This window comes from Sus scrofa, chromosome 16, assembly GCF_054392235.1.
Source record: "Sus scrofa isolate SSC_HxYL_T2T_F1_AM1 chromosome 16, Sscrofa_HxYL_maternal_Yorkshire_Landrace_v2.0, whole genome shotgun sequence".
NCBI classification, from domain to species: domain Eukaryota; kingdom Metazoa; phylum Chordata; class Mammalia; order Artiodactyla; family Suidae; genus Sus; species Sus scrofa.
In genome coordinates, this window is record NC_139398.1 from 31,755,259 (window position 1) to 31,772,406 (window position 17,148).

A 17,148-nucleotide genomic window follows, 5' to 3' on the forward strand; every position below is an offset into this window, starting at 1 on the left:
ATCCCGCATTGCTGTGGCAGCTACAGCTCTGATTAGACCCCAGCCTGGGAACCTCCATATGTCATATGCTGCTCCAGCCCAAGAAAAACGGCAAAAAAAGCCAAAAACAAACAAAGAAACAAACAAAAACAGAGGGGATCTTAACATGCCAATGTTTTTATAAGAGCAATTCTGGAACAACCTGGGGGATAGCCATGGATGAGTGATGCAATAAAATTTATATTTAAGGCAGGACAAGAACAAAGCAAACATTAAATTCTCTCCCTGTGTTTGCCCGGGCCTCTGTGCCCCTCCCTAATGAGCAGTGCACGCATCTGCATAATGCCTTAACCAGAGCTCCCCAGAACGGGAGTGCCTGCCCAACTGTGAAGATTCGTTTTGTCTTTCCTCTGATGCTAGTAACGTGGCTTCTTAAAAGAACAGCATCCTTTCCCAGCTCTGTAGGGGACGTGGGGCCTTACTGCTCACTTTGTACCTGCTTGCCTAGATTCTGGATCCTTGGTGAACTTGTTGTAACATCAGTTTGTCATTTTGATATACGATCAAAAGGGAATGCTTGTCTCGAAAAATGTATATGATTGTGCCTCCAGCTTCTAACAGGCAGGACAGTTCTCAGAGCTTTCTGAGTGTCTGCTTTCTGGGTCATAATCCTCAGTTTGGCTCAAATAAAATTCCCTTTTTTCCCCTCTTAACTTGATAGGTAATTGAATTTTCATCAATAAGAAAAAAAAAGTTAGGGCCTGAAGTCTATCCCCAAATCTTGCTTTGCTTTTTTCCTTATTGCCTTTGTCAGTTCGTCTTAGAGCCAAAGCAAGTGCAATTAACCGAGCTGCTGGTCATTTGTAACTGGGTACGTTGCCCCTGTGTTGAATTCTACAATATAGGGCATTTAACACAAGGTCAGTGACAGCTCACTACTTTTCTGCTAGATGCTGTGACTCTTCCAGGAAGTTTTAATTGAGCTCAACTTTTTTCAGCTCCCTCAGCCTCTTTATCTCAAAGTCTCATAAGAGGTCAAGTTCAAGAAACATTCACTTGGTTTCTTGAATGCAGCTGATCATGGGTGTCTTGGTGAGCATCATTAGCTTTGTGTCAATACTACACAGCCCTACATATACGCAAGATACAAAGGAGCTTCCCAGAGATCATGCTGGTTACGCCATGAATAAGGAGAAACTTGTACTAAACATTTCCTATAAAGCATCCTCATCATTATGTGAGCTTGTCAAAACAAAGCCCTATCCACATGAATTTTTCCTATTTCCTCTATAAACAGAAATAGATTTTGCTTTTTGTTCTGTCATCATTTTGTCTCACATCATTTTCTCCAGTGAGTCCAATTCACATCCCACATTCTCTTTCCTATTTATTTCTATTCATTTGAGTATGTGACCTGATTGGACAGGGAGGTGACCTAGAGGAAATCAGCCACGGCTCACAGAAATGGTCCCAAGTGGGAGAGAGAAAATGATTTTTCAAGAACATGGCTTTCATTGTAAATTGTTCTCTTTGTAAATTCTCTCTTCATAATGAAAAAAAAAAAAACCATGTATTGATTTCCTTGAGAATTTGTGATTCAATGCAAATCTGATCATGCTCTGCTTGCCAGGCTTAGGTTCCTGGAAGAATGAGAAGAGGCAGAGATGAGAAAAGTGGTAAAAAGTTTAATCGGAAAACTTTCCGTGTGTCAAGGAATAGCCCATCTGACTATCAGAGGAAGAGACTCTGGATTTTATTTTTAAAGTGATGAATATCTGGAGTTCCTGTCATGGCGCGGCAGAAACGAATCCAACTAGGAACCATGAGGTTGCAGGTTCCATCCCTGGCCTCGCTCAGTGGGTCAAGGATCCAGCATTGCCATGAGCTGTGGTGTAGGTTACAGATGTGGCTTGGATCTGGCATTGCTGTGGCTGTGGTGCAGGCCGGCAGCTGCAGCTCCGATTAGACCCCTGGCCTGGGAACCTCCATATGCTGTGGGTACGGCCTTAAAAAGACAAAAAGACAAATAAATAAATAAAGCGATGAGTGTCCAAGTTCATTGCCAATATTGTTGACATTTCTCTTGAAAAAGCAGCAGTTCTATAAGTTATTACAGACCCACAAATCACCCTGGGCTCAGAGGAACTCACCAGCCTGAATCTCCAAATTTAATAAGGCTTTTAACTCCAGAGTCTCATAGAAGTGAACCTATAACGGAATCACTCCAAGACCAAGAGAAATTTTCTGTGAAAAGAGTCACCTCCTTCCTGTCTGTCAGCCTTACTGCCACCTCTTCCAGCCAGCCTGACACCCTCGGGCTCCGGCCCTCCATGGCACAGTGACCTGGGGCCCACCTGGTTGGCTTCATCCCAACTTACTCCCATCCCAGTTTTGCCTCTATCCTGTTCTTAAAAGAAGTTTCCCACTTCTTATGATCCTAATCTTGTCTTTTACATTTTTTATTTTCCATCAAGGACTTTGGTACAGTTTCCTCATTCATGAAATGAGTATAAATAGTAACAAGTTTCTGGAGTTCCCGTCGTGGCTCAGTGGTTAACGAATCTGACTAGGAACCATGAGGCTGCAGGTTTGATCCCTGGTCTTGCTCATTGGGTTAAGGATCTGGCATTGCCATGAGCTGTGGTGTGGGTCACAGACAAGGCTTGGATCTTGCATTGCTGTGGCTCTGATTAGACCCCTAGCCTGGGAACCTCTATATGCCATGGGAGTGGCCCTAGAAAAAAAAAATGCAAAAAGACAAAAAAAAAAATAGTAACAAGTTTCCAAGGTTGTTGTGGAACCTAAATGATGACAATGACAATGATAAGAATAAGAAAGATCCTGACAAGTGACATGGATGGAGTAGCTTCTACAAGCCGGATACTATGCTACAACCTGAATTAACATGTTTGATTCTCACAGCAAACCTAGGAAGTAAATACTCTTTACCAAATGAAGAAGTGGAGGCACGAAAAAGTTAAATAACCTGCTGAAGTTTATATGGCTAGAAAGAGGGGGGAGAACTATAAATCAGTGCTCGCCACAATGTCAACTCCTTACAAGAGGAGGAGGGAAAGGGGCAATGGGATCCCTAACCCCTGGCCCCAAAGTGGAGCAGGGAAGCCACCAAATGAATTGGTCTAGAGAAATGGAAATGGGAGGAGGCCAAGTTTGTGTCTAAATCCTGGAGGGAGCATAGAAGTTCAAAGGACAAAATTTGGGTCATAAAGTGAAAATAAGAACTTAACTCAGGGCTGCATGGAGACAGGATAGGAGTGAGAGCAAGTCAGTTAATCTCTAAAGCAACTCTGATTTCTTGACCCCCAATGTCTTAATATTCTTGACAAGTCTTTGCAGCTTATGGTTATGTGCACCTGAGTTTCCATTGGTCTGAAATATGACCTTTTACTCTTTGAGATGCCTTTAGGATGCTCCAAAGCAAGTATCAGACTACCTTAATTTATTCTCAATATGTGATGAAAATCCACAATGGTTTTTACATGGTGGTAACCAACAAAGAGAAACTATTGTATGTATGTAGATTAACCACCAAGTATCTTGAACCCACAACAGAAAATGAAGTCCAAAATGGTGTGAGTTGTTGGGTATGATTTAGAATAAGAAAGATGAGAATTATAGAAAGTCACTGATGCTAGGAATTCCAATGAATGGATAAAGAAAATGTGGTACATATATACAATGGAATTTTACTCAGCCATAAAAATGAATGGAATAATGCCATTTGCAGTAACATGGATGGACCTAAAGATTATCATACTGAGTGAAGTAAGTCTGACAGAGAAAGACAAACACCATGCAATATTACTTATATGTGGAATCTAAGATATCACACAAATGAACTTATCTACAAAACAGGAAGAGACTCACAGACATAGAAAACAGACTTGTGGTTGCCAAGGGGGAGGATGTGAGAGAGGGAAGGATTGAGAGTTTGGAATTAGCAGATGCAAACTTGTATACAAATGATGGATAAACAACAAGATCATACTGTACAGCACAGGGACTTATATTCACGATCCTACGATAAACCAAAAAGGAAACAAATATGAAAAGGAATGTATACATATATAATTGAGTCGCTTTGCTATGCAGCAGAAATTAACACAACACTGTAAATCAATTATACTTCAATAATTTTTTTAAAAAGAAATCAGATGAGTGGTTGGCAGGAGCTGGCGGGGAGAAGAAAGTGAGTAGTTGCTTGATGGATAGGGATTTCCTTTGGGATGATGTTCTGAAACTAGCAGTGATGGCTGCAAAACACTGTAAATGCTACTGGGTTGTATATTGCAAAATGACAAATTTTACAGTTTACATACGCACACACACACACACACACACACACACACACACACATATTTATGACAATAAAAGAATTAAGAAAAAAATTAAGGGACCTCTCATTGTGGCACAGGGGAAATGAATCCGACTAGTATCCGGGAGGATGTGGGTTTGATCCCTGGCCTTGCCCAGTGGGTCAGTGATCCAGCATTGTCATGAGCTGTGGTATAGGTTGCAGACACAGCTCAGATCTTGAGCTGCTGTGGCTGTGGTGTAGGCCAGCAGCTGTAACTCTGATTCGACCCCTAGCCTGGGAACTTCCATATGCCATGGGTGTGGCCCTAAAAAGGAAAAAAAAAAAAAGAAAGAAAGAGAGAAAGAAAGAAAGAATCAAGTCTTTGATGGATGAGACCTACTTCAGTGTCTCCATCTAATGCCACTTCCCACAGAGCCCCAGGGCCATCTCTTTAATGCCTTTCTCTCCATTTCAACCCTCGGTTTGGAATCATCCAGAGGCTTCCACAGGATTAGATCCAAATCCCTTCATGGGGCCACAGGTTTGTCATAACTTGGCCATGGCTGACCCCTGACTGCTGGCCTCACTCCTTAACTCCTTCTCTTATCTGTTATGTACCAGTAGGGCTATATGGTGAGCAGCAGCAGACCCAGCTTCTGCCCTTAAGTCTTATATACTAACAGAAGAAAGGGCGCCAGGCGAAGAGATGTAAGGTTACAACTGGGATATATATGAGTTTACGAAGGAGAAACACACAGTGTTGTGGGGCATATGTAATAGAATATTACTGGGCATGGACATCAAAGAAGACTTGCCCAGCAAAGTGACACCGGAGCTGAGATCTGGGGATTAAAGTGTTAACTAAGTGAAGACAAGAAGGAAGACAGTCCAGGCAACAACAAGACCAGTGGCAGGAGGAAGCATGATGAATAGACGACTATCACTCTAGTCCAAGAGCACGGGGGTGTGGTAAGAGATGAGAGAGGGAATCAAGACAACACTGGATTGCTTTAAACCAGGAATGGGGTTCAGAAAGGGGCGTCAGGACAGCAGAGATGATCAGACTATCGTTCTGAGATCTTCTTGGCTGTAATAAGACAACAAGATTGAAAGGAATCTAAGCAAACCAGAAAGTATATACAAGAAAAGCTTAGGAAGAGATATCCTAGATTAAAGTGATATAAATGGAGCTGATCAGAGAAAACTGGCAGTACCTGATGATGGCGTGGATATGGGTGAAGTGGAGAGAAGGAGGCCTTCTGGGTCTTTGGTGCCTACAACTGGAAGGATACTGATGTCATGCACAGAGATAGGCAACACTGGAACAAGAGCGGGGGTGAGTGGAGGTAGGCAGATTTTAATTGGCTGTGAGGCTCAGCCCCTCATAGGTAAAGTGCTAGTTTAAGCACTAAAGCTTTTGTCCTTATTTCCAGGTCCTTCTACCTCCATGTCCTTCCTCACTGTTAATTTCTTCTCCTCTAAAACCCAGCTTAGATATCCAAGTATCCTGCCTTATCCCAGGTACTCTTTGGCTTTTTTTCATACTGATGGAAATTTCTACTTGCAATGTTCTATTTTGTGCCTTTGTGCCCAAGACCCTAAGCTCCCCAGAATCAGGAGATAGGCCTTAGATTCATTTTTGTACCCTCAGTGGCTAGCACGGCATCTCACATACAGTTGATGGACCGTGACTTGAGTCTCATTTAAAGATGAAGAAAAAGGCAGGATGGAGCAATGATGTGATTTTCGCAGAGTTCCCTGCATGATGATGACAAAGTTAGGACTAGAACTCAGGTCTCTTTGCCCAAGAGCAGTCACCTCCCAACACCTCACACTGTGTTTTCTGCCTGTGGCTGCCACCCTGATGTTAATTAAGGGCTGGAATCATTGCTGTTTGTTGTTGTTGGGGCTGCTCATTCATCAACGATGTGAAGAATCACTTGAGTCATTATCTGGGAATCAAGAAAATGAGAACTGTGAATTGCAGCTCTCCAAAGAGCTAGCAATCCTGTTGTCAAGTTATGAACCTTGTACCACTTGGAGATTTTATAGAAGCTTAAATGAGGAAGATATTTGACAAGTGAAGGAAGGAAGCAATGGCTTTTTTTTTTCTTTTCTTTTCTTTCTGCAGCACATCATTTTTGTCTCGTTGCACTTCCAAAATGAGAATGGGAAGAAAAAAAAACAACATAATTGTGATGGGGTCAGAGAGGTAATGGCCAATCAAGTTCTTTCAAAGGATTCCACTGGCAGCAAGACTTTGGTGGCACTGTTTCCTGGGAACAGAGAGTTGCAGAATTATAAAAGGCTCATTCCACAGAAGCTGCAGTGTGAGCTCCTATTAGTGCCGCTGTTGGGACTGCAGAAGGTAAAGGATTCGCCTTCCCACAGCCAGAAGAACCTTCCTTATTTCCCCTCTGTGGGTAAGCATGCACCGATGCTAGGCCATTACGCAATAATGAAAATTTGTCCTCCAAGGTATCAAAGTATAATTTCCAAAAAGTTCAAAACATAATTCTCATACAAACATATAGTGAGCACATGTTCAAGATAGATTTAACACACTAATAAGGAGACAGGCAAGATGGCAAAGCTGGTTCAAAGACAGATGTGTGAAACTGATGCAACTAGAGTCGGTAAAAAAAGAATGCTAAATTAAATACAAAATTATGTAATATTCCACAGACCAATAAAACCATAATCTTTGGAGTTATCGTCTCTGCTGGATACAAATTATTTCCAAATTTACAAATTATTTCCATCTCTGTTGGACAAAACCCATTTGTACATTATGAGTTTTCTGCATGTTAACACCTAACTTTACCACAGCAAGGCCCTAACCAATGGTAAAAAATAATCATAGTTATGTTCCCCACAGAGTTAGGTAGGTCATGTTAGATACTGAGATGACACGGAGTTTTTGCTTTGCCTGGTTTCTAAGCTCTAAATGTTCTTAACAAAAGGTTCTTGGGAAGGGATACCCAAAGTCTTGAATGACTAGAGGAAGTGGGGGTGGTAGGGGAGAGAAGAAAGAAAAGGGATCCAGGCTCCAGAAATCATTGTTTTAAAATCTTCTTTGTGGAGGCTTCTGCTCCGAAAACAATAAACCCTGCCTTGAGCCTTTTGGCCTCCGGGCTCTTGTTGATGGAGATTTGAATGATGCCTTTCTTCACTTATCTCAGCCCCTGGTAAAGGGCTATAAATTGCAAAGTCATTTCATCAGGTTGGCTGGTTCACTCCTTCATTAAATTTCACTCTGTTTATTCATTTATTCATTCATTCATGCCCAAGCACTGTGTTAGGTGCTGGAGATGAAGCCGAGAATAAAGAATTTAGTTTGTGCACTCATAGGATTCACATTCTGATGGTGGCTGAGCTAAACAAAAAAAGAGTAAACAAATGCACATAATATTAATGAAATGTGAGAGCAGTATTAGTGAAGTAAGAACAGTAAGTGGGACCAGCTTGATAAGTAGGTTGGTCGTTGAGACCTCTCTGAGGAGGTGGCATTTAAACAAAAGCCTGAGAGGTGACAAGGTGCCCACCATGAGCAGAGACAGGGGAAGAGTGTTTCAGGCATTGAGAACCTCAAATGCACAGGCCAAGAGGCTGACAAGTGTCTCATGTGTTCTTGAACCTATCTGAAGGCCAGTGCAAATGCAGAGTGACATCAGGAAAAATGGGAGGGTGGATGGAGGTCTGATCATGAAAGTCTCTGCAGGACATAATAAGAAATGTTGACATTGTCCTAAAAAACATAAATCTATTAGTTTTGTGCAGTGGTGTAACTCATTTGTACTTAAAACTGCCATTCTAACTGCTACATAGAGACTGGATTATGGTTAGGGGTCAGGGCATGAAATAGGAAGAACATTTGGGATTTCGCCAAGGTGATTCAGGAAGGGTACCATGAGGCTGAAACCAACACAATGACTGTGGAGGTGCTTAACAGTGGGTGATTTTGTGATGTATTTTTGAAGGTAGGAGCACTGTAGGGATTCCTGTGGAATGTGGAAGATAAGAAAAGAAGGAAACAAGAAAGACTTCCAGGCTTATGCAACAGTGCAGAATAGCACTATTTACTGAGATGGTTGTGATGGAGGCTTGGGGAATGGCAGGAGGAAGAACTGAGATGATTTGGGCAGGGAGTGACCAATAATTCCATTACTCAGTTTCCAAGTTCGAGTGGACTAAGACACATCCAACATGTCAAGCAAGCAACTGGACAGGAGTCTGGAGCTTAAGTAGGAGGTCTGGGCTTGAGATATCAATTGAGTCTCAGCATACAGATGTTCTGTAAGTCTCTGAAGATAGACGAAATCCCCAAGTAAAAATGCAGAGAGACGAGTGGGCCCAGACCTGAGAGACATGTATTACTGTGCAGGAGATAAATAAACAGTATAAAAGGTTCCATATTTCCATGTCCCTCCTAACGTTTACTGAAACCAGCCAGCCATAACATGATTTAGTCTATTTCCATTCTGGAATATTCTTAGTCACTGTGGTCCATCTGATTTTCGAGTTACTGGAGACGAAAACAGATGGTTCCAAGAACATACATACATCTTGGAAATGTTCTCCATCTCCCACTTGCCATCACTGAATTCCCAAGAAAATAACACAGATGCACTTCTAAACATCTGTCTGGTACCTTCTTTCTTATCCCTCAAGAGATCTTCGAAGAAAAGAGGTAGGAATTATGAGGATCCAGGTCAGAAGAGAATTTATTCCTTACCTCTTCTTCTTCCAGTAGAATGAGCCGGACCACGACAATGTGAATCGCGTTGCCAATGCTTGGGTTATGGAACAACCCAGTGACCTAGAGTTGGAAATGGAAACCATTAGCCTCATGTGAACAGATAACAGATGAGCGCTGGTGGAGAGAAAAAAAAACAGAACCGTAATGCACTTCAAATTATTCCTTATCTTATAGGTCAGGAAGTTTTGGTAGAGTGCAAAGAAGAGTTGGATATGCCCGTGTGGGAAAGCAGAAAACATCAATAATGGAAAGCAAACATCATCAAAAGAGAAGCTTAAAATCAGGGGTCATTAACTTTATTCCAATTCTAGCTCCAACTACCTTGAAGAAATCATGTTCTAGTCCTTTGCCTCAGTTTATTCATTTGCGAACGAGCATAAATCAGTGAGGGGGAAAAATCATACTAAAATGACAGAGTCACTTGATAAATAACTCGTAGAAAATATTCATGATAAATTATAAGTTTTCACAGGATATATGTTTTTAGGAGAAAGACTAGTTTGTCCTGAATTTCCATTCTTAATTATTTAGGCAGGGAATATATTTATGAGGACCAATATATTTTAAAATAGGATTACATCTGTATTAATTTTTATTAATAAAATGAATATGACCACAAGTGATTACATAAAATATATTTTAAAATATAAATACACTTACAGATATAATATTTATACACATATATAAACAATATAAAATGCATACATAGAAATGTATTTATAAATATAAATAAATATTTAATATATACGTGAAAAGGACCCCAAAAAAGTCTTTTCTTTCTTATTCTGGGGTGGAGGACATCTGACAGTAGTTATTCACAGCTGCCCCTGTCCCCACACGGTCTGCCATACCATGTTCATGATGGTGAGGATGTAGGATTCCACATTCTCGCTGCCGTGGTACTCAATCATCTTTGTGTCAGCCACCACCAGCGTCTCCACCCACCTCTCCTTGCTGATGGAACGCCGAGAAAGGCTTCTGCTTGGCGAGCTGCTCCTCTCCCACTTCTCCCGCTGTAGCTCTTGCTTCTGGGAGGTGCCAAGACTGTCTAAACATTGACCAGAAGATAGTGGGTTTATTCCCCCTCTCTCTCCCACATGACTGACTTCTGTTTATGAAGATGCAAGGCTGTAAGCTTATGTTTAATGATGAGTGAATGCAATGCTCTGATCTGTATCACTGAAATGGAAGGAGAGGTCAATTTAAATGAATATGACTATGATAAGTGAAGGAGGTGCAAAAGTACTGCTTTAAAACAACCATTACCTATTTCATTAAATAGGTCCCTCATTATTATAAAGATATTATAATCAAGAATGGGAACTCTCTCTTTCTTCTCCTTCTTTTCCTCCTCTAAATTACTCAGTGTTAACTGAATGCAAGGCAGAGTACCAGGTTTAAAATGCCAAGTTGTTTACCCTCGTGGACACCTGAGGTACACTTCCATCTCCATTTTGCACATGTGGAACCTGATGCCCAAAGAGCCTGGTTGAATAACTCCCTCAAAGTCACACAGCCCAGAAGATCCAGGATTTTCTGTCTTACAATCATGCATTTTCATATATACCACACTGTGTTCCACAGAGTAAACATGTATCAAAGTGTGGAACAGGAAAGCTGGAAAAGTTGCATGTGGTTCAGGACAGCCTACTTCAAGAAGGTGTAAATACAGCTAGAAAACATCAAGAGAAGGAAGGCCAGTAAAATTCTCAAGATGACTAATAGGTTTCAGTATGGAAAATATTTAATACATGAGGATCATAGTTTGGAAGGCAAAACCCAAAGGAGAGGCTATAGAATCATCAAGAGAATTGGAATCATTCTCAAACCCCCAGAAGTTTGAGAAGAACCTCCTTGAAACTTGAAAGAGGTCTATTTAAAAGCAAAATAAGAATAAGGTGCTACTTTACACATTGGGAAGCTTAACCCAAGCAGTGGTCAAGTTGAAAAGGAGTCAATGGCCCAGAATGGCTTATAGAGTTGACATAAAATGAATTTTACCTAAAGAGTAAGTAAGGAAAGAAGGCTTCCTGGGCTGATGGAGAAGCAGAATCTCAGTCTTTGAAGATTTCTATCAGGAAGATGGCCACACACCTCCTACCTTCTCTCAGCAGCAGCCCGGACCCCTGAGCTTACATTTATTCAAATTTGTCCAAAGTCTCATAGCTAATAAGCAGCAGATGAGCATTTGAAATGAGTTAGCCTGAATCTCATTTAGATTGATGGCTTGGAGCTGGGGGTGGGATTCCTGGGCATCGTGTGCTTGGAAAGAGGAAGAAGAATGTCTTAAGTCTGATAGGGTCTAGATGGCTTGTCCACTGCTGACAACTATTCACTCCTCACCCCTTTGGGCCTGGCATGAACCACTTCCTCAATGAGGCATTTGCAGGTCCCAGGATCATGGGCAAATGTTCTCATCACCCCCAACCCCATCCCCATATAATGAGAAACAGAACTAAACTCTTACTTTAACATTTAATCATGGAACAAACCCTTTCTTCAAACAAAAACTGTACAACAAGATGCAACGAGCAAGGAAAAGAAAGTGGCTGTGATCACTGGGATATGGCAGATGGCCCTGAGGGGGTTTCCACAGGGCATAGCTTTAAACCACCAGATGACACCATCTCTCTGGGACCTTTCAACCCTGGTGTTGTCTGAGTTGAACAAACATACCTTTCCATTAACCACACAATTGTCAGCAGTTTGCTGCTATCACCCACTTGCAACCAGATCCCCTCCTTGGCAGAACACCGTGAGCCTTTCCCAACAGAGCTGAATGTCAGTGTGTGGGCCATATCCTTTAGGGACAATGGCTGACCTGCCAGAGGTGACTATCTCTTCAGGCTGGCTTTGGGTAGATTGGAAACGCCTCGGCTAGGAAGCTCATTTTAATTAAGAAGAAGTTTACTTCATTCACTTGGGAACCAAAAAGATTTTTGCACTTAGGTAATGGACTAACCATCTCTCAAAACTGGCCACTCTATTAAAGTGAAAACAGCTGTCCTTTTTCAAACAAGTGAGGCTACATGAATCTAAGTTATAGATGGCAAAAGCCATCTTGAATTACACCCCAGGTTTAGGGGTGACAAAAAGGAGAAGCACCTGAACAAATGAAAATGAAATATGCTCTCCAAGGGCTGACTGGTCTTGCTTTACGAACCCCTCACTTCATTCAGTACCTGCCAAAAAAAAAAAAGAAAAAAAAAAAGAAAGAAAGAAAAAGAAAATGAAAATGAAAGAAAAGAAAGGCAATGACAGACCATTTTGGAAATGTGAAACTTCCCCAAATAAAAACATAATTAAATCAAGTAAAAATAAAAGGGAGGCTTTAAGATCTCGTTCAGGAGTCAATCAGAAGAGAATTTATAAAACAACTTAATCCATTGTTATTTTAAATTATCAATGTCACTCATTACTAATACTTGGAACACTAAGGAATTCCACTGGTTTGAGATCTAACTCCACACTCTTTCTTTCCCTTCCTCATCTTCTGAGAGAAATGTTCTGATGCATTTCTTATAATGAAGACCAGATGTGGAGGAGGCAGCTGGGGGCAGAAGGAAGACCAAGAAAAACTGAAGAATCAGCAAAGTGGATAATGAGCCCCAGCATGCTTAAGCATTGATAGAATTCTGATGGCACATTTTCCTCAGCTTCTTGACTGAGGGATTTGGTGAATAACTCCGGGACCTTCACACTTCACCCAGGGCACTGTGAGAGGCTTCTGATAGGCTCTAAGTCCTCAGTGGTGAGCTCTCCTTTTCTGAAGGTATCATAAAGAATTTACTCCTGCACAGTTAACCTTTTCATGTATGGTAGGGAATTCTACCAGCCTATTAAAAATGAACTATGTTGTGAATCTCCAGGTGTGGAATTTGGTACCCTGTTTCCCAAGCTTTCTTGACCTTGCAACTCATTGTTTTCAGAGCTCTTATTAATACCTAGCGTTCCATGGCACATCACTTGGAAAATACAGCCTTAAGGAAGACAAGCTCAAGGAGGATTAGATTAAATGACTGTTAAAGCCTCTTCAAATGACAAGAATCTGCCATTCTAAGATTATCTGCATAAAAGTAAAGAAAAAAACTCCTTGTCCAGGAGCTACAGAGTGAGAACAGAAACCCAGGTTTCTCTAAGTAGCTTATGCTTTCCTCTTCGTTCTTTTTTTTTTTTTTTCAAGGCTGCACCTGCAGCATATGGAAGTTCCCCAGGCTAGGGGTTGAATTGGAGCTGCAGCTGCTGGCATATACCACGGCCATGGCAACACCAGATCTGAGCTGCATCTGTGACCTCTGCTGCAACTTGCAGCAATTCTAGATCTTTAACCCACTGAGTGAAGCCTGGGATTGAACCTGCCTCCTCACAGAGACAACATTAGGTCCTTAACCCACTCAATTACAATGGGAACTCTATCTTCTTAGGTCTTAATGAAAGTTTATGTGCTGATGGGCCAGAAAGACCTATTACATAAGTAGAGCCACTGAGGCAGTGGGAGAGGGGGTCTCCTGGAGAATGGAGCTCTCTTCCATCTGTAGGGATATGGGTGATGGACCAGCATGGGGCCACCTTACCATTTGCCTAGGGCTGGTCCTGACCTTCTAAGGAAAGGCCCACTCTGGAACTCCGTATCTACCCCCTACACTGTCTGGCAGTACTTTTAAAGATTTCTTCTTCCTTTCCAATTTGGATTCCTTTTATTTCTTTTACTTCTCTGATTGCCGTGGCTAGGACTTGCAGAACTATGTTGAAAAGTAGTGGCGAGAGCGGACATCCTTGTCTTGTTCCTGATCTCAGCGGGAATTCTTTCAGCTTTTCACCATTGAGAATGATGTTCGCTGTGGGCTTGTCATATATGGCCTTTATTACGTTGAGGTAGGTTCCCACTATGCCCACTTTCTGAAGAGTTTTTATCAGAAATGGGTGTTGGATTTTGTCAAAGGCTTTTTCTGTGTCTATTGAAAGGATCATATGGTTTTTATTCTTCAGTTTGTTAATGTGGTGTATCACACTGATGGATTTGTGGATATTGAAGAACGCTTGCATCCCTGGGATAAATCCCACTTGATCATGATGTACAATCCTTTTAATGTATTGTTGGATGCGGTTTGCTAGTATTTTGTTGAGGATTTTTGCATCTATGTTCATCAGTGAAAATGGCCTGTAGCCAGCATTTTTAGCAACATGGATGGACCTAGAAATTATCATGCTAAAGTGAAGTCAGCCATACAATGAGACACCAACATCAAATGCTTTCACTGATATGTGGAATCGAAAAAAGGACAGACTGAAATTCTTTGCAGAACAGATGCTGACTCACAGACATTGAAAAACGTATGGCCTCCAGAGGAGACAGTTTAGGGGGTGGGGGAATGTGCTTGGGTTATGGGATGGAAATCCTGTGAAATTGGACTGTTATGATCGTTATACAACTACAGATGTGATAAATTCATGTGAGTAATAAAAAAAAAAAGATTGCTGAGTTCTCCAAGTGTAGTATGTGTTCAATAAATATGGTACAGACTACCTAACAGGCTTTTCTTAATGCTCAGATGTATCTACAGACATAGAAGGAAGAGTGAATCAGTGATATCCAAACACATGGAAGTCACTCTAAGGTGGTGGGTGATCTAAGGTGGGTACCTTCCACCTGTCCCTTCTCTGTTGTTTGTATCAGGTCCTTAAAACTACCGTATCAAATACCATATCATGCCTAACGCAATTTGTGCCTGCCTTTATGATGACTGTGTCAGACCCCCAGATGTCCCAATATTTGTTCTTCCTCCTTGACTTTTTGCTGGTCACACGGCCTTAGAATAAAGACTAAATGTTCCAGCCTCCCTCGTGACTAAATTCTGACTAGCGGAACACCAAGGGAAGTGCTACAAGTAACTTGTAGAACTTAACGGGAAATAATAGGTACTTTTCTTCTTTCTCCTTCCTGGTCTGAATGTAGATGGTCTAGACAAGGAAGTAGAAGCCAGATGTCAAAGAAGATAGAACAACGAGCAAGAAGACAGACAATAGGAGTCCAAGTTCCTGATGCTAATGGAGCACTACACCAGCCTTGGACATTGGAGCTCCAAATTTCATTGATGTAAGTAATAAATAAAAGTCCGTTTTTCAACTAGAATGGAAGAGGGTTGTTTGTCTGTTTTGTTCACTCCTTTATTCCCAGCACCTGGAATAGTTCCTTGCACTCAATAATGATATCTTAGGTAAATCTATTTGGAGTTTTCTGTTGTGCATAAACATGCTGAATGATATGATGATTTAACCATCCCCTCTGTATCTATAAGCACGATCTCTTCTTATTCATAACCCTCAGGGGGTGAGGATGCTTCCATCTCCAACTGGTAGCATTTGATCCAAACCATCAGCTCATTAAGTTGATTAAACATAAATAAACAGTGAATTCTCTTTTAGTAGCTTTCCTCCGTCATTAGCAGGAATAAGACTGATCCACCCAATGGCTTCTAGAAACAGTATGTTCATAAAGGCTATATGCCCACTCTCTTTCTAGAGAAAATCCCATGGATCCTATGTACACTCTTATTAAGAGATCTGAAGGTACCAAGGTTTCATGGAAACGAGAAGAAAACGCTGTACATGGTTGGGAATCTCAATTCGTATGCACTTTTAAATTTAGCAAGAAACTTCTGGGTGATACCTATTGGATTGTCCATTTATTAACACTCTATCCATTGGCATCAAAGGCTCAGCATATTAATTAGAAACCCAACAGTCAGCTACTTTTGCTGCTGCTACCCTTCAGATCACACAGGACTGCCCAATATTTCAACAACTTGACCCCAGGGCTTAAATAGGTCTAAGCTCTTCTTAGATCCCCAGAATCCCTGAGTAAAAAATATTAACTAGGCAAGACAGCAATAATCAAGCTGAAAGTCATGAATAAAGAAGTGTTTGAGCACACTAATCAGAGAAACAGATCACAGAGACCTTGGGAAGCCATATGCCCCCTTCTGAGCACACAGCTACAGAACCATTCCTGCCTGATGCAATAAATTTTACTATATTTATATCTAGTCATTTTCACATAAGTACAGGCATATAACATACACACATATGGACATTGTTTGCACTTCTTTCCCTCTACTTAATGTTTAATTTTACACCAATATAACCTCTTGCATAATAATTTATTATAATATTTATATTCATTCAGGTTTCAAAATGTGTTTTTCTCCTCGCCTAGTACATGGTCCTCCTTCACCCAGACCTAGGCCAAAATAAGTTCATTTCCTTACAATTTTCCTGTGCAGGGTGTTTTTTATTGGTTGGTTTGGTTTGATTTCTAATACAACCCTTCACTGAGAATGACACTTTTTCAAAGTTTTGGCTTTGTGCATGGGTCTCCCTCTAGCTCTCCATCTTCTATGAGCTCAGCAACTTGTCCTCAGGACCTGATATGTGGGCTCTTAAAATCCAGGGTTCAGGAGTTCCCATTGTGGCTCATCAGTTTAAGAACATGACATGGTGTCTGTGAGGATGCAGGTTACAATCCCCGGCCTTACTCCATGGGTTAAGGATTTGGGGTTGCCTCAAGCTGTGGCATAGGTCACAGGTGAAGCTTGGATCTGGCATTGCTATAGCTGTAGCATAGGCCTGCAGCTGCAGCTGTCATTTGACCCCTAGCCTGGGAACTTCCATGTGTGGCAGGTGCAGCTATAAAAAGAAAAAAAGAAAATCCAAAGTTCGGAGCTCCAGGGAAGTCACTGTATTCGGCATTTGGTTAACATCTGGTATATTTGGTCTTATCATTCCTCTCTTCCTTCCTTCTTCCTTCTCTCCCTCCCTTCCTTCCTCCTTCCCTCCCTCTCTCTCTCTTTTCTTTCTTTTTTTTCCCTCTGAGAACTTTGATCATACTCACGTTCACTCCACTATTTGCATTTAAAGAACTATTTTTTTCAAAGCTCTTTAGCCAGAATTTTTCAGTTTCCCATACTAGAGGTGGAGACTAAGGACTTCTTCTCTCCAATATTTTTTGTGTGTCACCTCTCATGGTAAAATTCAGCGGCACCAGTGTATTTACCTACAAAAATATTTTTTAAATAAACTATTTAAAAAGCAT

At 41.3% G+C, this 17,148-nt stretch overlaps 1 protein-coding gene across 6 annotated transcripts in view; it reads right to left on the reverse strand.

Moving 5' to 3' along the window:
- Positions 1-17,148, reverse strand: part of ADAMTS12 (ADAM metallopeptidase with thrombospondin type 1 motif 12) — a 375,325-nt gene that overhangs the window by 156,710 nt on the left and 201,467 nt on the right. For 4 of the 6 annotated variants that reach the window (XM_085002056.1, XM_085002059.1, XM_021076980.2 and 1 more), the window contains exons 4-5: positions 9,908-10,104; positions 9,033-9,116 (exon numbers count right to left, since the gene is read on the reverse strand). In XM_085002056.1, the coding sequence (XP_084858182.1) occupies positions 9,033-9,116; positions 9,908-10,104 (281 nt within the window). Of the gene's footprint in view, positions 1-9,032; positions 9,117-9,907; positions 10,236-17,148 lie in introns of all 6 variants that reach the window. The other 2 variants (XM_085002057.1, XM_085002060.1) reach the window with 2 other exon arrangements.